Source organism: Monodon monoceros, unplaced genomic scaffold, assembly GCF_005190385.1.
Source record: "Monodon monoceros isolate NGI ecotype Baffin Bay Population unplaced genomic scaffold, NGI_Narwhal_1 Super_Scaffold_10, whole genome shotgun sequence".
Lineage (NCBI taxonomy): Eukaryota > Metazoa > Chordata > Mammalia > Artiodactyla > Monodontidae > Monodon > Monodon monoceros.
This window is the reverse complement of record NW_021703766.1, coordinates 54,761,268-54,782,701: the sequence shown is the minus strand read 5'-3', so window position 1 is coordinate 54,782,701 and position 21,434 is coordinate 54,761,268. Positions and strand designations below refer to the sequence as shown.

General features: G+C 43.5%; 1 protein-coding gene and 1 non-coding gene across 2 annotated transcripts in view; one reads left to right on the top strand and one right to left on the bottom strand.

Moving 5' to 3' along the window:
* Positions 1-21,434, top strand: part of LOC114908066 (NACHT, LRR and PYD domains-containing protein 7-like) — a 582,624-nt gene that overhangs the window by 18,014 nt on the left and 543,176 nt on the right. The window contains 5 exon segments of the mRNA XM_029244321.1: positions 4,351-4,521; positions 6,723-6,893; positions 7,200-7,370; positions 8,950-9,117; positions 13,240-13,410. Of these exon segments, the coding sequence (XP_029100154.1) occupies positions 4,351-4,521; positions 6,723-6,893; positions 7,200-7,370; positions 8,950-9,117; positions 13,240-13,410 (852 nt within the window).
* Positions 2,942-3,048, bottom strand: LOC114890097. The gene has a single exon (XR_003792234.1). It is a non-coding gene; the product is annotated as a U6 spliceosomal RNA (small nuclear RNA).

The following is a 21,434-nucleotide window of genomic DNA, read 5'->3' as shown; positions in this document are numbered from 1 at the left end:
ATTTCTAAGTATTTTACTTTTTAAATGTGATTTAAAAAGGGATTGTTTGTTTACATTTGTTTACATTTCATTGTTAGTGTAAAAAAATGCAAGCGATTTCTGTATGTTAATCTTGTATCATGCTACATTGCTGAATTTGTTGATCAGTTCTCGTAGTTTTTGTGTGGAGTCTTTAGGGTTTTTTTTAATATAGTATGTCATCCTCATGTAGTGACAATTTTACCTCTTCCCTTCCAATTTGGATTACTTTTATTTCTTTTTCTTGTCTGATTTCTGTGGCTAGGACTCCCAATACTATGTTGAATAGAAGTGAGAGTGGGCATCCTATTCTTGTTTCAGATTTTAGTGGAAAGGGTTTCAGCTTTTCACCATTGAGTATTATGTTGACTGTGGGTTCATTATAAATAGCTTTTATTATGTTGAGATATTCCCTCTATACCCACTTTTGTAAGTTTTTATCATGAATGGGTGTTGAATTTTATCAAATGCTTTTTCTGCATCTATTGAGATGATTATGTGTTTTTTGTCTTTTCTTTTGTTGATGTGGTGTATCACATTGATTTTGCATATGTTGAATGATCCTTGTGACCCTGGGATGAATTTAACTTGGTTGTGGTGTATGACCTTTTTTATGTGTTGTTGGATTTGGTTTGCTAATATTTTGAGAATGTTTGCATCCATATTCATCAAAGATATTGGCCTGTAATTTTCTTTTTTTTGGTGGTGTCTTTGTCTGGTTTTGGTATCAGGGTGATTGTGGCTTCATAGAATGTCTTTGGGAGTGTTCCTTCCTCTTCATTCTTTTGGAAGAGTTTGAGAAGGATCAGTATAAGTTCTTCTTCGTTAGTTTAGTAGAATTCACCTGTGGAGCCATCTGGTCATGGACTTGTGTTTGTAGGGAGTTTTAAAAATTACGGATTCTATTTCACTTCTAGTGATCAGTTTGTTCAAATTATCTATTTCTTTTTGATTCAGTTTTGGTGGGCTGTATGTTTCCAGAAACTTGTCTGTTTCTTCTAGGTTATCAAATTTGTTGGCATATAATTGTTCATAGCATTCTCTTATGTTTTTTAGTATTTCTGCAGTATCAGTTGTGATTTCTCATCTTTCATTTCTTTTGTTTATTTGGGTCTTCTGTTTTCTTCTTGGTAAGCCTGGCCAGAGGTTTGTCAATGTTGTTTACTCCTTCAGAGAACCAGCTCTTGGTTTTATTGATTGTTTTTTCTATTTTTTAATCTCTATTTTATTTATTTCCCCTCTGATCTTTATTTCCTAACTTCTGCTGATTTTAGGTTAGGTTTTGTTCTTTTTTTCTAATTCTTTTAGGTGGTGGGTTAGGTTGTTTATTTTAGATTTAGCTTGCTTCTTGAAGGCCTGTATCACTATGAACTTCCATCTAAGAGCTGCTTTTGCTGCATGCCATAGGTTTTGCAGGTTTTTTTTTTTTTTTTTTTTTTTGCAGTACGCGGGCCTCTCACTGTTGTGGCCTCTCCCGTTGCGGAGCACAGGCTCCGGACGCACAGGCTCAGCAGCCACGGCTCACGGGCCCAGCCGCTCCACGGCATGTGGGATCTTCCCGGACCGGGGCACGAACCCGTGTCCCCTGCACCAGCAGGCGGACTCTCAACCACTGAGCCACCAGGGAAGCCCTTGCAGGGTTGTTTTCATTGTCATTTGTCTCAGGTATTTTAAAATTTCTTCTTTGATTTCATCATTGACCAATGGGTTTTTTTAGTAGCAACTTGTTTATTCTCCATGTAATTGTTTTTTCTTGTTTCTTTTTCTGTTGTTGATTTCTACTTTCGTGCCTTTGTGGTCAGAAAAGATGCTTGAAATATTTTCTATACTCTTAAATTTTTTTGTGCCCTAGTATGTGGTCAATCCTAGAGACTGTTCCATGTGTACTTGAAAAGAATGTGTATTCTGTTTTTTTGGGGAGGGGGATGTAATGTCCTGAAAATATCAATTAAGGCTAGCTCTTCTATTGTATCATTTAGGATCTCTGTTGCTTTATTGATTCTCTGTCTAGAAAATCTGTCTATTGATGTCACTGTGGTGTTAAAGCCTCCTACTGTTATTGTATTCCTGTCAATTTCTCCCTTTATGTCTGTTACTATTTGTTGTATGTATTTGGGCACTCCTATATTGGGTACATATATGTTGATGAGTATAATAGCTTTTTCTTGTAATGATCCTTTTATCATTATATAGTGTCCTTTATCTTTCTTTATAGCCTTTGTTTTAAAGTCTGTTTTGTCTGAGTACTGCTACCCTTGCTTTCTTGTCATTTCTGTTTGCATGAAATATCTTTTTCCATCCCCTCACTTTGAACCTATGTATGTCCTTTGCCCTTAAGTGGGTCTCTTATAGGCAGTATATTGTAGGCTCTTGTTTTTATCCAGTCTGCCACTCTGTGTTTTTTTTTTTAAAAGGATAGTTATCTTTTTCAAAAAAATTAATTTATTTTTGGCTGCATTGGGTCTTTGTTGCTCCGTGCGGGCTTCTCATTGTGGTGGTTTCTCTTGTTGCAGAGTGTGGGCTCTAGGCGTGTGGGCTTCAGTAATTGTGGCACGTGGGCTCAGTAGTTGTGGCTCACAGGCTCTAGAGCACAGGCTTAGTAGTTGTGGCGCATGGGCTTAGTTGCTCCACAGCATGTGGGATGCTCCCAGAGCAGGGCTTGAACCCGTGTCCCCTGTATTGGCAGGTGAATTCTTAACCACTGAGCCATCAGGGAAGCCCCCACTCTGTGTTTTTGATTGGAACATTTAGTCCCTTGACACTTAAGGTAATTATTAATAGATTTGTATTTATTGCCATTTTAAACCTTGTTTTCCCATTGATTTTGTATTTCTTCTTTGTCCCTTCCTTTTTCTTTTTGTCTTTCCTTTTGTGGTTTGATTTTCTTTTGTATTATACTTGTGTTCTCTGTTTGGTTTTTATGAAAAATATGGAATGCTTCACAAATTTGCTTGTCATCCTTGCACCGGGGTTATGCTAATCTTCTCTGTATCATTCCAATTTTAGTATAGGTACTACTGAAGTGAACACCAAACAACTCTCTTTTTTTTTTTTTTTTTTTTTTTTTTTGCGGTACACGGGCCTCTCAGTGTTGTGGCCTCTCCCGTTGCGGAGCACAGACTCCAGACGCGCAGGCTCAGTGGCCATGGCTCGTGGGCCCAGCGGCTCCGTGGCATGTGGGATCTTCCCGGACCGGGGCACGAACCCGTGTCCCCTGCATTGGCAGGCGGACTCTCAACCACTGCACTACCAGGGAAGCCCAACAACTCTTAATGGTACTTACTTTTAAGGAGTCTGTAATTTATTTGCTAACTTATAAACCACAACTTACTGTAGCCTAAATGAAAACTGCTTTGTGGAAATGCAAATGACCACATGGGGATAAAGTAGGAAGTGATTTATTCTTACTGGAAAAAGTCAGGCATTGAGGGAGGAGGGAAAGTTGTATGTGAACTGAATGTTGAAAGAAATAAAGGATAAAATGTTGTCTGAGAGGAAGAAAATTTTCTCTGTACTTCTAGGTTCTGGCTGGTGTAAAAGTGAATTTGACATGAGACAGATTAACAGGAGAAAATCAAACATTTAATAGCGTGTGTACATGGGAGAGACCCAGAAAAATTGAGTAACTACCCCAGTGGCTGAAATCTTCACGTTAAATACTACGTTCAGCTAAAGATGATAGAGGATGTTGGGGGCAGTTGTTTGAGGCTTCAGAGGAGAGGAAGGCAATTCACATGGGGATGGAAAAGCAAATGTTTGCTAAACAAATGTTTGCTGGGACTTGCAGAGACAGTGGGACACAGGGTGCGCTCTGATCTCTAAGAGTTGACCCTACCACAGCTAGCCCATATTCTTTGCAGAGATCTCTGGTGATAGCTCTATTCCTGTAACAGTCCCTCTATCTAAATTATTCAGGAAGTTAGGGGAAAGGTCAAAGTCTCTTCCTGAGCATTTTCAGCCTTGGTTGTTTTCAGCATGAAATAATATTCATGTCAAAGAGAGATTTTGTAGGGGAGCAAAATGTGTCACCCCAATACAAAAAATAAGGATGGGGATATTTTCTCTGAAGATCGGCGTGAGCAAAGACAAGGGCGTATCAAGCCCTTTGCCATCCAATTCCATCTTCCTTCCCATCACCACATACTACATCCGTTGGTAGTCTGTCCTCCTCTATCCAGCTATCGCTCGGTTGACTCGTCCTTCAGTTCAGCTTACCAGACCAGCTCGCCATCCCTGTCTTGACTTGTGACTTCTCATCCCACTGTGTGTTCTCAGCACCAACCATCTACAGCACCCAAGATGGAATGAATCCCTTCTTTTTATTTTCCCTAGGATTAAGAACGTCTCCCCTGCCGATGCTTATCGGGACTTCTGTCTGGCTTTCATTGGTAAGAAGCCTCTGACACACCTGGTTCTGGAAGGCAGTGTCCACGGTGATGAGATGCTGTTGCTGCTGTTGTGTGAGATCCTGAAACATCCAAGATGTGATCTGCAGCATCTGAAGTAGGTCTCCTGTCGTTGCTGTTCTCAGCATGGAAAGGATGCTGTGAGCTCTGTAAACAAGAAAGAAGAGGGTGGCCACTCTGATTGGGTACCACGTTAAACAGGGGAACATATTCTCACATAGAATGTGGATGGCATGTCAGCCTGTAGTCTTTCCCCAGCCAGCTAGCCTTCTGCATTGAATAATGAGTCCTGAATGCAAGCAAACACTCAGAATTCTGTGTCATCTTCTAGCTTAGGGACATGGCATCTCAGGTTGCATGTTACCTGCCTGTTGTGATTCAGAGTAGCCATCAGCCTTAATTGGTCACTCAGTGATGCTGTAGAAACATCGAGTGTTCTGGTTCCTGGTAGCTCCCTGGTTTGACAGATTCCCTTATCCTCAATGAGATCTCGTAATGAGTGCTCCGATTATCATCACCCATCGTTAGGGTACCATTCCATCCCCCTCTACTTAGTTGAGTAGCAACGTGAGGTACTGGCTAGTGACACAGGTTTTTGGATTTGGGAACCTTGCTTTGACCTTTATGACCTGTATGATGTTGAGCTGTTCCCTCATCCATGATATGGGGTTTTGAGGACTGAATGAAACATGGGATGTGAACTGCTTTGCATAGGCACCAGGCACAAATGTCAGCTCTTACCATTATGGATGATTCCTGATGGTGCTGTCTTTCATTAAATTAGAAAAAGCATCTATTACTCTGAAGTGTGTTTTTGTTTGTTTGTTTCTTTAGATTTTTATTCGAACAAGTAGAGTTGACGCAAAAGAGTCTTGAGAAATGAGGGTAGTGAAATAACAATTGAAAGTACACGTTTTAAGCATGATATTAAAAAAATCAGATTACAGACTTAGATTTAGTGTTTGTGTGTTTTATAAAATCTCAAATTTATAGAAAACATGCGTTTTGAAATTCTTGAGGAAATTATACTTCATAATTTGTGGCAAAGATGTTTACTAGTTGACATAGTGTAAAAGTAAATGTTTACTCTGAAGTTGTGATAAATGACATTTCTAAGTGGATATACCGAAGCTCCAGAATGACAAATGGCTGGTGCAGAATCTCCTGTTTTTTTGCTCATTGATTTGAGACACTTTACATTCTACCTTGTATTGAAATTACGTAAACTTATAATGTCCTTGTTATAGGTTAAGCTTTGAGGGAAGAAAGGTACTGATCTTAAGAACTCCAGTTTTGCTTATGACGTACATTCTAATAGGTAGAGTATATGGATTGATTATATCCTTTATTTGCGTGGCAAAGTATCATCTCTCCCCAAAGAACAGATGAAGGGAAAAAAGAATATTAAAAAGTTTAACTAACGTGAATATTTTGAACATTAGGGGCAGAGCCATTATTCAAACAAGCTTGTCCTGGAGTCCTGTACTCTGATTTGTGTCTACAAGAGCAGCTGAGTTTCCAACCCAGTATAATGGATTGCCTCAACGTTCTCTAAAATAGCTGTACCACATTCGTATTTTCCATCAACAGAAGGAGTTTGCAGTTATTCTTGTTCTTGCAACACAAACTCAAACTTGGGACATGGCTGCCTAAGTGTCAAATTGTATCTCCTTGTTTTAATTAACATATTCCCTAATAACTTACGAAATTGAACTTTTTGAGTTTCAGGCATCAGTTTTTTTAAAAAAGTTTTTTTTTGATGTGGACCATTTTAAAAGTCTTTATTGAATTTGTTACAATATTGCTTCTGTTTTATGTTTTGGTTTTTTGGCCCCGAGGCATGTGGGATCTTAGCTCCCCGACCAGGGATCGAACCCGCACCCCCTGCATTGGAAGGCAAAGTCTTAACCAGTGGACCACCAGGGAAGTCCCCAGGCATCAAATTTTTTTTTTTCAATAGAATCACATTTAAATTTAAGTGGGATTGGGATAGACTCAGGTCAGGGAAAGTGATATAAAAAGTGGGGTTTGAGAAATAGGCCATGTTGGTGAAACTTCACACAGAATTGTATTACTGATTGTTATTTTCCTCTTAGTGATGAGGCTGGATGGTGATCAAATGGCCACAGAGATACTTGAAGAAGCAAAGGAGATCAGTTCTCTAATAGTTCAGGCCAGGGTCTGACGCATGTTGGAGTAGAATGACGTGAGAATCAAGGATACAGTCTGCAAGCATAATTAGCTGACAGGGTCTCTTTGTCCTCCCAGAAGAATGACTTTCCCCCATGTATCCCGCAGGTTGGGTTCTTGTTCTGACACCCCTCAGCGGTGGGCTGATTTCTCCTCGGCCCTCAAAATCAACCAGTCCCTGAAATGCCTGGATCTCACGGCCAGTGAGTTTCCGGATGAGGGTGTCAAGTTGCTGTGTTCGACTCTGAGACACCCAACGTGTTTCCTGCAGAAATTGTCGTAAGTCTCTCCTCTCTTCCCATGAAACATCTTCATTTTAGGTCTGGGGCCACACAGAGAAGAGCAATGGGAAGACCAGACTTACAGGGCAAACCCTATGGGACCTCTTACAGATGGAGACCCCTGGTGCCCATTTTGGTCCCAGGTAGATGATGCATGCATTTTTGCTTGCCCTTGTCTCATTTCTGGTCCTTCAGGCTTTGATCACTAGCACAGGATAGAGAGGGTGGAGACTTGCATTAAGGGCTGTCAGCTGGGAAGTTTGGACTTTGGAAATGTCTTACCACTTACGTGGTGCTTTTGCAGGTTGGAAAACTGTCACCTTACAGAAGCCTGTTGCGAGGAGCTGTCTTCTGCTTTGATTGTCAACCAGAGGCTGACCCACCTGTGCTTGGCCAAAAACAACCTTGGCGTTGGCGGGGTGAAAATTCTGTGTGAGGGCTTGAGTTACCCCGAATGTCAACTACAGACCTTGGTGTAAGTCCCTGCTGGCTTGTGTGTGTGTGTGTGTGTGTGTGTGCACGCACATGGTGTGTATTGTGTGTGCATGTGTGTATATCGTATGTACATTCACACACCTGGATTCAAGTAGGACAGAAACAAGAGTACTTAGTAATTCCACTTGAATGAAACCAGCAAGATCCTGGTGGAAATTAGGGAAAGAACAGTTAGAAACAGATGTTAATGTTTGCATGTCTTGTAAGAGTAAGGTTGACCTTCCAGCCTCTTCCTCTTCTGAGAATTTGAGATAAGCAGCTGGTTCTCAGGTCCGATGTTCTGTGTATATTCTGAAAATTCACATGACATCTTCCAGCAGGTGGGAGTGGATTGAGTTATATAGTAGGGTTCAAGACCGGAGAGGAAGCCAGGTATGCAATTTATAGTGGCAGAGAGAGAAAAGGAGAAGGTCATATTTCTGCTTCAACGGTATTCATTAGAAGAATATAAAATTTTCCGTATGACGTCACTACATAGGCTGCTCTGTTTTACAGAGTTGCTTTAGGCGTCTCCACAACAGCAAACGTCTGATACTTGTAAGCGCTTATTGTGTATCAGGTGCTCTACTAAATTTTGAGACTTTTTAGTCCTTACAACCACAAGCAGTAGTTACCTTTGTTTCAGTTTTGCCAATTAGCTAATTAGAAAACCAAAGTTTAGCCACTTAGTTTGCCTATGGTCACATCTGTGTAGTGGGTATGATGCCCCCTCTATAAACTGAGGTATCAGTGATCACTACCTTAAATACATAAAGGCAATGTTTGACCAAACCTCCAGTTTGTAGGCTGTCAAAACTTAATTTTAGATTTTGTTTTAACTTCTCTCCCCAAGCGCCCTAGATTCAAGTATGGTTTTCAGGTGTCACATCATACAAAGCATGGCATCTTTTGGTCCAGTTATCATCCACCTGCTGTTTGTCATGTCACTTCAGGCTCTACAGCCTCTGTCGCTGTTATGCCGTACGTGGGGCACAAGGCTTTTTAGGGATGATTGCAGTCCACCTGCCTAACTGTACCATGGGAACATCCTTCTCTATGGTCAGGAGGAGCTGTAGGAGTCTAAGCTTGGAGGAGTCTGCAGTGTTTAAATTAGAGACATAGCCACTCGTATCATGAATGTTGTGCATTTGATGTACCACGGTTATGCTGGGACAGTTAAATACAGGACTTGAAATAAAACATAAGACAGGGAGAATGGAATCCCAATGACCTAACCGTGCAGAAAATAAGTGAGGCCTCAGATCCAGTCTCAGGTCTGTCTGAATCCAGAGCCCTTCACCTATGTGATATGCTATCATGCTAGGAAAACCTGTATCTTAGGAGATGCGTGTCTGTTTCTCCATAATAACAGGTGGCAGACAGAGGCCAGTTTAACACTACCATCTAGGCAGGGTCGACATAATGTAACCATCATTCCATGTGTTTTATGTTTCTATGTAGCCTACCTGAAAGCATATGGCTCAAGGCAGCATCTAAGTGATGCTGGAAGTAACAGCCGTTTCACAGGATGTGTGTCACAGAGGGATGATAGACTTCTCTTCATATGACTATAATTGTAGGTTGTGTCATTGCAACATAAACAGACATGGCTGCAAATACATCTCAAAGCTTCTCCGAGGAGACTCCAGCCTAACAGACTTGGACCTGAGTTTCAACCCCATAGCCACTGGACTGTGCTCTCTCTCTGAAGCTTTGAAGAAACCAAACTGTAACCTGAAATGTCTAGGGTAAGTTGCTTTCTTCATTTTAAAGATGTTTGGGAAATATTTAATCTTTCGGAGATTTTGGAACACAAACTGCGATAGTATCGCTTTGTCCAGTTTTAGGAGCGGAAATTGAATACAGGTAACTGGGTGTTTACAAAGTTGATCAGAGGGCCAGAGGGAGTGGTTTTAAGTGGGAAGAGCCTCCAGTGAAGTAGACTTCAGATCACACTGCTTCTGGTGGGGTCCAGTGATCAGGACACAGTGGGCCTACTCCAGTTCAATACCCAGGGAACCGTAGATGGATACTACCCTCAGGATAGGCAATGGCCCCAACAGGATGGCGAGCTTTGAATCACTTCTCTCTTCCAAGTCTGTCAAAGGTATCTCATTGACGCAACCTGCTTTGCAACCAGAAGCCTACTGGAAAGAGAATCTGGGTTATATAAATGTAAAGACTTCCTGAGCCTTGAGCAGAGAGCACACTAGGATATACGGTGGTTTTGTTTACTATCCTGGCATCTTGGCTGTACCTGGGGAACTTAAAATTCTTGATGGTCATGCTTCCCCCAGATGAACTCAATCTTGGAGGAAGTAGAGCCCAGGTAGCAGGATTTTTAAGGATATTCTGGTTGGTTCTAATACAGTCAAGTCTGAGCTCCTCTGAAGTAGAAGTTGGAGAGGAAAATCCATGGTATCCACAGATGGGAATTCATCTCTCTGGATCAGTGAACACGAGCCCAGCACCATAGCGAAGGCATTGAACAGGGGCTTTGACATCAGAAGTTGGTTCAGATCCCATCTGATATTAATTAGCTGTGACTTAGGACATTTAACTCTTCCCTTACAGAATGGACAAGTCTTCTCTATGACCCATCCTGATAACAGCACAATTAATGCACTGGGTGAATTACTTTGTAAACTCATCAGCCTTATTGTACACATTTTTTTTTTTTTTTTTTGGTGGTACGTGGGCCTCTCACGGTTGTGGCCTCGCCCGTTGCGGAGCACAGGCTCCGGACGCGCAGGCTCAGCGGCCATGGCTCACGGGCCCAGCCGCTCCGTGGCATGTGGGATCTTCCTGGACCGGGGCACGAACCCGCGTCCCCTGCGGACTCTCAACCACTGCGCCACCAGGGAAGCCCTCATTGTACACATTTTTATATAACAAGCATGTGAATCCATATTTGCTACCAAGTCTCAGACCATTGTCTATGAGGGACCCCCTTCCTGTCCGTCGAACTTCATCTCACGCTTTTCTCCCCACCTTGGTGTGTACATCACTCAACTAGCCCCTCAGTTCCCAGAACCCACCCAATTCTTTCTCTCATTGCAAGGTCTTTGTCCTTAGTGTTTTAAAAAAATTTTTATTGAATATAGTTGATTTACAATCTTGTGTTTCAGGTGTACAGCAAAGTGATTCAGTTTTATATATATATTCTTTTTTGGATTCTTTTCCATTGTAGGTTTTTATAAGATGCTGAGTATACTTCCCTGTGCTATACAGTAGATCCTTGTGTGTTATCGATATTATATATAGTACCATGTATATTTTAATCCCCAACACGTAATTTATCCCTCCCCCCACCTTTCCCCTTTGGTAACCATACATTTGTTTTCTATGTCTGAGTCTATTTCTGTTTTGTAAATAAGTTCATTTGTATTTCGTGGGTTTTTCTTTTTCTTTTTCTTTTTTTTTTTGACTAGAGCATACAGACCCTGGAGTTTGCAGGGTTGTCTGCCAATACTCCTCACCTTAGTTATTTTGTGGGAGAACAAACTAGTTTTGATAGTTCAGAGGTCTTCTGACTATCCTATTGCAGCATGATCTGTTCTCTATAACAAATAATAAATTGACTCTAGTATTGTCCTGCCCAATCACCAGCACTATACATTTTTTAAACACTTATTTTTATGGAGGGGGAAATTCACACGACGTAAATGAACCATTGTACGCTAAGTAAACAACTCAGTGGCACCGACTATACTTGTGTAACCACTGCCACTGTCCAGTTCTAGAACTTTCTCATCATCCCCAGTGGAGAACTATTCCCACGAAGCAGTCACTCTCCGTTCCCTTCCACTCCTGGCAACCGCAAATGTGTCTTCTGTTCTAAAGATTAACTTATTCTGTATATTTCATATGTGGCTTTCTGTGTCGGGCTTCTTTCAGCTAGCATAATATTTTCAAGGTTTTATCCACATTGTAGCAGGTGTAAGCATGTCATTCCTTATATGGCTACGTAATATCCCATTGTACGGATATACCATGTTTTGTTCATCTGTTTACTTGTTAATTTTATTTAGAGAGAAATCGAATCTATTTTCTGTATCTCCAGTGGCTACCAGAGTGCCTGGGGCAGCACAAGGATGGTTAGAGACTCCACATATAGGTAGAGGTGCAGGTGGTGCAGCGGTCAAGGGCATGTGGCTGAGGGGTCATTCTGGCTTGAGTTGGCTAACTAGGGTATATATAAGCTGGCATGAGCTGTATCTACCCCAAAGAGTGTCTCCCTCTGTCCTCCACCGGCAGAGACATCTTTTGGTCTAGAAGGAGCTCTGGGAAAAGGAGATAAGGAATGGAGGCCACGGTAACATAATGCAGCACTAGCTTAAATAACTCAACTAGCTGTAACGTCTAAGAGAATACAATCCTATTCTGTTCACTGACTCTCAGGCTTCTGCTCTTTTGTTCCTTTCATCATTTCACAGCTCACATTCAAACTCTCTTGAGGCACCTCTTTCCAGATACCTACGAGATGACCGTCTACCACCCCACCACCTATACCACTAATGCTTCATCTGGGTTACCAGCTGTCGTAGGGATTTTTAAATTTTTTATTGGACTAGAGTTGATTTACAATGTTGTGTTAGTTTCAGGTGTACAGCAAAGTGAGTCAGTTACACATATACATATACCCACTCGTTTTTATATTCTCTTCCCATATAGGTCATTACAGAGTTTTGTTTTTTTTTTTTAAAGAAGATGTTGGAGGTAGGAGTTTATTAATTAATTTATTTATTTTTGCTGTGTCGGGTCTTCATTTCTGTGCGAGGGCTTCCTCTAGTCGTGGCAAGCGGGGGCCACTCTTCATCGCGGTGCGCGGGCCTCTCACTATTGCGGCCCCTCTTGTTGCGGAGCACAGGCTCCAGACGCGCAGGCTCAGTAGTTGTGGCTCACGGGCCTAGTTGCTCCGTGACATGTGGGATCTTCCCAGACCAGGGCTCGAACCCGTGTCCCCTGCATTAGCAGGCAGATTCTCAACCACTGCGCCACCAGGGAAGCCCCCATTACAGAGTATTGAATAGAGTTCCCTGTGCTATTCAGTCGTTTCTTATTAGTTATCTGTTTTATATATAGTGGGGTGTATGTGTCAATCCCAATCTCCCAATTTATCCCTCCCCGACACCTTTCCCCTCTGGTAACCACAAGTTTATTTTCTACATCTGTGACTCAATTTCTGTTTTGTAAATAGGTTCATTTGTACCGTTTCTTTAGAGTCCACATGTAAGCGATATCATATAAAGATATCTGTCTCTGTCTGTCTGACTGACTTCACTCAGTATGTCATCTGGATTTATTGCATTATCTCTGAATGTAGTCTGCACGTTTCAGTTCTTGATTTCCCAGCGTTGGTTCTCAACCCATCACCCCCGAGGTGTCTTTCAACTTGCAAGCCAGGCCATAGCACTCGTCTTTCAAAAGACTCAAAAGCTCCTCGTATCACTAATAGCCTACAGGATTCTCCGGGATCCTATAAATAGTTATGAGCCGCTCTTTCTACTTGCCTGCTAGCTTGGCATTTCAGCTACACTGGCTTCCTTCCCCCAGATGTCATAATGGTTCACCCTGTATTTTACTTTCCCCCCTCCTATCATCTTTGCAACGTGGAATTCACTGACCATCACAAATCTGCTTAATCCTCCTCTGTCCTGTTAATACTAATCCTGTTTATTTTGTTCGGACACTGTTATATCCCGTCTTCAATACAGCGTGTCCTGATGTCACTAAAATAAGCCCCATGAAGAAAATAAGTTTCATTTCTTTGCTGCTAGGTCCTCAGCAAGTAAGAGTACGCCTGGCAACACGGTAGATTCTCCATAAGAGCTCGCTTAAATGAGTGGGTTTCTGTACTTTCTCAACAGGCTCTGGGGCTGTTCCATCACCCCTTTCAGTTGCCAGGATCTCGCCTCTGCTCTTATTAGCAACCAGAGCCTAGAAACTCTGGACCTGGGCCAGAACACCTTGGGGCAGAGTGGCATAATGGTGCTCCTGGAGGCTTTAAAACAGAAGAATGCCCCCCTAAGGACACTCAGGTTGAAGATAGACAAACCTACCGTGGAAATCCAGAAGCTGTTGAAGGATGTGAAAGAAAGCAATCCACAGTTGACGATTGAATGCAGTAATGCCAGAACAGCCAGGTCCTTATGTTGTCACTTCCTTTCCTGAAGGAAGATAACTCTCTCGCGTGTCCCCAAAGAGGGCTGTCTGATATCTCTAAGACATCTCATTAATGAAGGACGTCAAACGTTAATTACGTTTGACGTTCAAATCAAAATGTAGATCAAAATGTAGAATTGGGCACTGGTTTTTCACCCTCTGGTTTCTGGTAAATTCCGCACAAGTCACGTACCCACTTGATGTTAAAATGTTTTCTCTCACAAGGACAATAAAAAGCAAAGCACTTTGTTTGATGCTGTACTTATTAATATGCCCAGCAGCTAACTTAGGGTAAACTTGGCTTACTTAGTCTAGGAATAAATGTTACCATGTTCATAGATGATTACGTGGGCTTCTTGTATTTTTCTGCCCTCGTGCAGGTATTTCTTGGCCTAATATAATAGTTGCCCAATGAGCCTACATGATCAGTGTGGCTTGTGGTTTTCTTTTTTTATCAGTTTTATGATATTCTAATCCAGGAGTTGGTAAGCTTTCTCTGTAAAGGGCCAGCTAGCTAATACTGGGTTAGTCAAAAAGTTCGTGTGGGTCTTTCCATAAGATGTTATGGAAAGACCCACACGAACTTTTTGGGCTAACCCAGTATTTTGGGTTTTGCAGGCTCTATGGTCTGTCATAACTATGCATCTCTGCCATTATAGTGTGAAACAGCCAAAGACAACACATAAGTGAGTGGACGGGGTTGCATTCCAATGAAACTTTACAAAAACAGGCAACAGGCCAGATTTGGCCCATGTGTTATGGTTTGCCAGTTCCTGTTCTGAACTATGCTGTTATTGAGAAGCATACACCTGACCACATCACTCTTCTCTTTAAATGTTCAGTGATTCTGTGTGTACGTAATCCGTACCTGTTGCTGGTAACTCGTAGAAAAGGCTGGAAAGCCAGTTCAGAACTTTAAAAAATAAAGTCACCATTTGGTGCTAATTTCTAGGCACTGACAAAAGTGAGTAATCGCTCCTTCCTTAATATGTCCACCAAACTTAAGAGGTAGGTGATAAGACTACCTTAAGTAGTCTTATACAGGAGTCTTTATCGATAGGGAACATTATCATAAAGTCCCAGTTACAGAAACAGTGGCCTATAGTTAGTGATTCAGGTTGAAAGCTTAAACGACACAATTTGTTTTGGATTTAGGATAACGTTTTCAGTGAACTTTTCTCCCTGACAGTTTTCACCTGATAACTGTAAAACCCCCAAATTTCACATTTTTAGGTGAGATGAAATGTATTTTTAAAACTTTATTCTTGGCACTTCCCTGGTGGTGCAGTGGTTAAGACAGCCTGCCAATGCAGGGGACACAGGTTCGAGCCCTGATGCCACGGAGCAGCTAAGCCGTGTGCCACAACTACTGAGCCTTTGCCCTACAGCTGGTGAGCCACAACTGTGGAGCCGGTGTGCCACAACTATGGAGCCGGCGTGCCACAACTACTGAAGGCCATGCACCTAGAGCCCGTGCTCTGCAATAAGAGAAGCCACCGCAATGAGAAGCCCACACACTGCAACAGAGAGTAGCCCCTGCTCGCTGCAACTAGAGAAAGCCTGTGTGCAGCAACGAAGACCAAACGCGGCGGGGGGGGGGGTTGGGGGGGCCGGAAACCTTGAATAATTTAGCTTGTATGCACTTGAAAGCTAACAGGTGTTATCCCTCAACATTTTGAAGATATTATTGCATAGGTTTTAGCTTTCGTTGTTGCTGTTGGAATATCTGCTCTGGGTCAAATTGGCATTTCTTTGTAGCATTTCTCTGTAGTCAGTCACCCCTTTATTCTGGCTGTTGAGATGTTCTCTTCGATTTGTCTTTGAGTACTGACATGTTTAAGTATGGATATTCCTTTTCCTATTTTTTATTTTATGCTAGGGATTCAGAACTCTGGGAAAAAATTTGGCTTTTATCTCTTTATATATTGCCTCCCATTTTCTATGTCTCATTTTACCTTTCATATCCCTTTCACATTATTCCTTCTGTGCCATATTTTTTGTGGGTTAAACATCACATTAGTTCTTTCAACCCATCAACTAGAAGATAAAGACCCCAAGTTAACATAGATCTATGAACTCAAGTATGGAGGTAGTATGGCTTACCTTAGTTGCTCGTTGATCCCAGGAAGGACCCAATTTCTTTCTCTGTGTTGCATTGCCATCCTTAGCAGGCCCTTATTAAGATAAATCTGCTCAAACACTCAAGGCTGCTGTGGTATTTGGGGTGACACTCAGCTGATACTAACTTAAATCAGGCTTTTGGATACCGGTGTTTAGTGGGACATGGTTAGGCAAGGATTTCAAAGGGATAGATGATGGAGGAATTGAGTATGGATCAGAAGGAGTGATCACGGTATCAGAGGTGAGGCTGACGGAGTCAAAATTCAGCATTCTCCTTGAGTACAAAGCTCTTGGGTAGGATTTCTGTTCTTTAAAAAAGATACAGGGACTTCCCTGGTGGCGCAGTGGTTAAGACTCTGCGCTCCCAATGCAGGGGGTCTGGGTTCGATCCCTGGTCAGGGAACTAGATCCTGCAACTAAGAAGTCCGCATGCCGCAACTAAGGAAGGGGCGAGCCGCAACTAAGGAGCCTGCCTGCTGCAACGAAGACCCAGCACAACCAAAATAAATAAATAATTTTAAAAAGATACATATATAGTCGAGAGAGGTTGTGGTTGACAGTGTCTGGGCCAGACCCTCCCAGAATTTTAAACACATTCTGATTGACACTCTACAGCAGTTCATTCCCCCCTGCCCTCCAAAAACCATGTTATTTTATCTATTTATAAAGAAGGAAACAGGGAGAGGACTCCCTGCCACTGAGCATGACTTTGCCCCCAGTCTGGCAATATCTGGAGACTTTTTAAAAATCATGGCATGATACACATCACATCAACGGTAGCATTTTCGTCGTCTTCAAGTAGCATTCAGTATGTTCAGAACATTTGTGCCACCATCACGTTCCAGGACCTTTTCATCACCCCAAAAGGAACCCCTGTACCCATTAATCTACTTTGTCTCTACGGATTTGACTACTCTGGCGTTTTCTGGGTCACAGCCGGCTGTGCTGCTGGCTTCTAGCGGGCAGAGGCCAAGGGTGCTGCTAAACGTCCAACGATGCACACACGACACTCATCACCCTGAGGTTGAAAACCTCACTGCAGCTGGACAGCATGTGATGTCTTCAGGATACTGCACCCTCCCACGGCTCCCCAGCTGGGTAAAGTAAAGACCTGGGAGGGGTAGTGTCTCTTCCTTTGAGAGAGCAGGCGTTAAAAACCTCAGCCTTGTGGTGACAGGAGGGCCTCCCTCAGCATCCCAGCCTCAGTCCCTTCATGGCTCAGCTCTGCTGGGGCCAGAGGGCTTGAATGGTTGCAGAATCATGGCTCATCCTCTCACCATTCTGCTCAGCCTTGGTGAGTCCCAGAGAGAAGGTGGGGGACACCTATTACTAGAAGTGGAGGCGAACTCTTGGCTTTGGGGTTGGTCTCACCAGGGCTCTCTTCCAGGCCATGCGTATGAACCAGGAGACCAAGGCATGGGAAGGCGAGTCCTTCCCCCAAGGGGATACTTATCTAACCTCTTGTGGGTTTTTTTAGCAGTCAGAACACACAACATTTATCATTTTCTCTTTTACATAGGTGTAGTTTTTGGTACCCCAAAATCATTACAATGGTAACATCAAGGATCACTGATCACGGATAATAATAAGAATAAAGGATAATAATATTTAAAAAGTTTGAAATAAGGCAAATATGACCAAAATGTGACACAGAGAGAAAGTGAGCAAACACTGTTGTAAAAATGGCACTGGTAGACCTGCTCGACAGAGTTGCCGCAAACCTTTAATTTGTAAAAAAAAAACAAAAGAAAACCTGCAAAGCATAATCAAACAAGGTATGCCTGTATTTCAGTAGTTCATTCTTTTTTATTGCTGAGTTCACTGTTTACTCTTTTTTTTTAAGTTTTTTTTTTTGGTGTGGGCCATTTTTGAAGTCTTTATTGAATTTGGTATAATATTGCTTTTGTTTATGTTTTGGTTTTTTGGCTGCGAGGCATGTGGGATCTTAGCTCCCCTACCAGGGACCGAACCCACACCCCCCGCAATGGAAGGCGAAGTCTTAACCACTGGACCGCCAGAGACGTCCCACACTCTGTCTGTTTATTCTTTCACATTATGCTGTAGAGACAAGCAAAACTCATTCTCCTGCTGATGGACTTTGGGCCGTTTCTATTACCTGTTGATTTAGAAGTGTGTTCTGGGGCACCTCGGCGGTATGCAAGGTACACTCGGGATTAGCTGCTAAAGCAGAGGTCAGAACCGCCATGTTACACCTCACTGGGAAAGAGTTGACCAGCTTTCCAGGGGCCGGGGTTCCCTTGGCTTTTTTGCCCTTGGTGCAGCATCAGTGTTAAGGGAGAGGCAACCAAGGTTAAGTCAGAAACCAGTAAACCAGAGGCAGTCACAGCTGCCTGATGAGTGGCTGATGGGAACCTCACCTTCTTCTGGAGTTTAGGTAATGCTAAACACTAAACAAGTAACACTCTTGTTTTGCACAAGGCGCTTGTGAAAGACAGAGTTGGGGTTATAAAGTCACTTCTATAAAAGGCTCAGTAAGAAGGATGGCACGGAGAGCTGAATCCAGGGAGACTCAGGGCTTGATACTTCTTTCCAGGATTACTTGCCAGACCTTCTCTTTCAGCAGTTTGGATTCCTGGATTCCGAACAAGAGGTCTGTGATCACCAAGTGTCTGGGTCCTCCAGAAGTGGAACATTCCATCATGGTCCGGGGGCGAGGGGTGGGGAAACCTTCACACTTAAGGTAGAGAGAAACCTCCAGTGTCCAGAGCACAGACCCAATGCACATCTAAGAGATGGATCCAGATAGAGCGGGGAGATACCATTCTTTCTATGGAGGCAGAGGACCCTGATCAGAGCTCAGTGACCCAATGGAACAGTCGATGACGGGTGAGCGAAACTCACACGGACATTTAGGTCAGGGCTGGGCTGGGATCTGTTGTCTCCAGCAGATCCACTGCCTGACATCCCATCCTAAATCTCAATCCATTTGGGTCGCATTGACTCTTCAGTCAGAGCATGCCCAGCTCCTGTTCCGGGACCCAGGCTAGATTCCGGGATCTCTCTCCAGCCCAGTAGTTCTGAAATGGGGGTGATTCTTCTCTCTCCTCGCCCGCACGTCAAGAGACATTTGGGGCTGTTACAACTCGGGGAGGTGGTGCTACTGGTGGATAGAGTCCAGAGATGCTGCTAAATGTTCAGCAATGCGCACTACGGCACCCTCCCCCACTCCGTGCAGCGAAGAATTATCTAGCCCTGAAAGTCAACAGTGCCAAGGTTGAGAAACCCTGGTTTACAAGGTTCTTGCCCCCAAAGTAACCACCATCTTTGACCACTCAATCTGGGGCAAAAGGCAGGGTTCCAAGTCTGGGGCAATTCTGCAAACTCCGCTTAGGGTAAGACACCCCTCTTTTTAAAGGACTGGCAATAGGGTCCACGTCAATGAGAAGAGAGGAAGCAAAGCTGGAGAGGATAAATAGACCGAGATAGTTTACAAAGAAAAAGATGAACCAAAAAGTCCTTTATTTGGCCCTGCTGACCTCTTTGCTCCCCTTTCAGCCGGGTTTCCCCTTGCTCGCTCTGTTGCAGTCGTGCTGGGTGTCTTGCTACTTCCCTGCCTTGGGCTCTCCACCTGCTGTTCTTTCTGTCTGCTGGGTGAGCGTTTTTGAGGCATTTCAGTATTTGATGTGACCGCCCTTCTCAGCACAGTCAACACGTCCTCACCCAGCTGACCACCAGATCTCATGGATGTCCGTCCCCCATCACACCCACCTTTTTCCATCACCCTATTTATGTCCTTACAAGCCAGGGGTTCTTATCTGGGTGGCTCTTAATTTTGTCCTCAAGGAGACATTTGGCACTGTCCAGAGAGACTTGGTTGTCACACATTGGGTGGGTGGGTGGTCCTGGCGTCTAGTGGGCAGAGGCCAGGAATGCTACTGACGCCAAGCAATGCTTAGGACAGTCCCTGCTATGCACTGGATTGTGTCCAAATGCACATGTTGAAGCCCTAACCCACCAATGTGACTCTATTTAGAAGAGAAACAGGGCTTCCCTGGTGGCGCAGTGGTTAAGATCCCGCCTGCCAATGCAGGGGACACGGGTTCAAGCCCTGGTCTGGGAAGATCCCACATGCCGTGGAGCAACTAAGCCTGTGCGCCACAACTACTAAGCCTGCGCTCTAGAGCCCACGAGCCACAGCTCTTGAAGCCTGGGCGCCTAGAGCCCGTGCTCCGCGACAAGAGAAGCCACCACGATGAGTAGCCCCCGCTCACCGCAACTAGAGAAAGCCCGCGCGGAGCAATGAAGACCCAACGCAGCCAAAGACAAATAAATAAAATTTTTAAAAATATTAAAAAAAGAGAAACAGATTTGGGCATCTATCATAGAGAAATTGAAACCATGGCATTAAATGAAGTCAACCAGGCTTGCATTCAGAGAAACGTGGGTCCACCATAGAACCCTAAAGCTCTGGCGTTGGAGAGCCCGAAAACTCGGTGGTGGAGGGGCTGTCAGAAGTGAGTAGGGACAGGTGTCAGAAAAAGCCATCGAAGTGACTATTTCAAGGAGGAAGTGGTCGTATACAAGTACCAGAAGAACAAAATAAGGGTTGAGGAGTGTCCACTGAGAGTTCCAGGAAACACATTAGTGTTTGTGACAAAAGCAGCTTCTGAGGAAGTGTGGGGTGAGAAACCAGTTTCTAGTGGTTGAGGAACAAGTGTGAAGAGGCAAAGCAAAGACCGCCCATGTGGGGAATATCTCAGGGCAACTGGTCGCCCCGTCCATGGACCAGGAATAGTAGAAGGAGATGGACATTCTCTGAGTAATCGTATCCACGTTCTGAAGCTTTAGTTCCTTTTCCTAACTCAGAGTTAGGAAACTTTGGTGCCAGTGGTGATGGTGTAACAACTGTGGAGCACTGAGAAATCCCTAGGATGGGGGACTTCCCTGACGGTCCAGTGGTTAAGACTTCGCCTTCCAATGCAGGGGGTGCGGGTTCGATCCCTGGTCTGGGAGCTAAGATCCCACATGCCTCGTAACCGAAAAACCAAACCATAAAACAGAAGCAATAGTGTAACAAATTCAATAAAGACTTTAAAAATGGTCCACATCAAAAAAAAATCTTAAAAAAATAAACCTGTAGCATGACGTAATGAACTCATATATTACTAAGAAGGAGAGATTGTTCCCTCCTTTCGGCAAATGTAAGGTGAAGATAGAAAGGACATATCTTGCCTCAGGAACACAGGTGTTAATGGAGGTCGAATTTGGTCCTTTCCCCCACCTCCTGATTCTTCCGTGCACCTGTTGTATGAAACGGGGTGATGGAAGCAGGTAGGGAAGGCAGGCTGGAGATCCAGTCTTAGTGTTGTAATGGGGAAGATGAAAGAACTTGGGGGTAAACACAGAAGGAAGAGAGGCAGGGCCGGGGTAGGGAAAGGAGACGCCATCTCAGCCTTCAAACCTCACCTTTCCTAATACCCATGAGCCCAGGCAACTGTAGCATCAACCTGCAGAAACAGATCACCAAATGTGAGGGCACCTTGAGAAGGAGAGAGAGGTTAGATCAGTGCTGTGATGGAGTGATGAGTGAGCCTGCTTAAAAAAAAAATTATATATACATACATAATTCAGCCATGAGAAAGAAGGAAGGAAATTTTGCCATTTATGACAAAAAGGATGGACCTTGAGGGCATTATGCCAAGTGAAATAAGTCAGAGGAAGACAAATACTGTATGATATCACTTAAATGTGGAACCTAAAAATCCATACTCGTAGAAACAGAGGGCAGAATGGTGGTGCGTAAAGGCTGGGGGGTGGA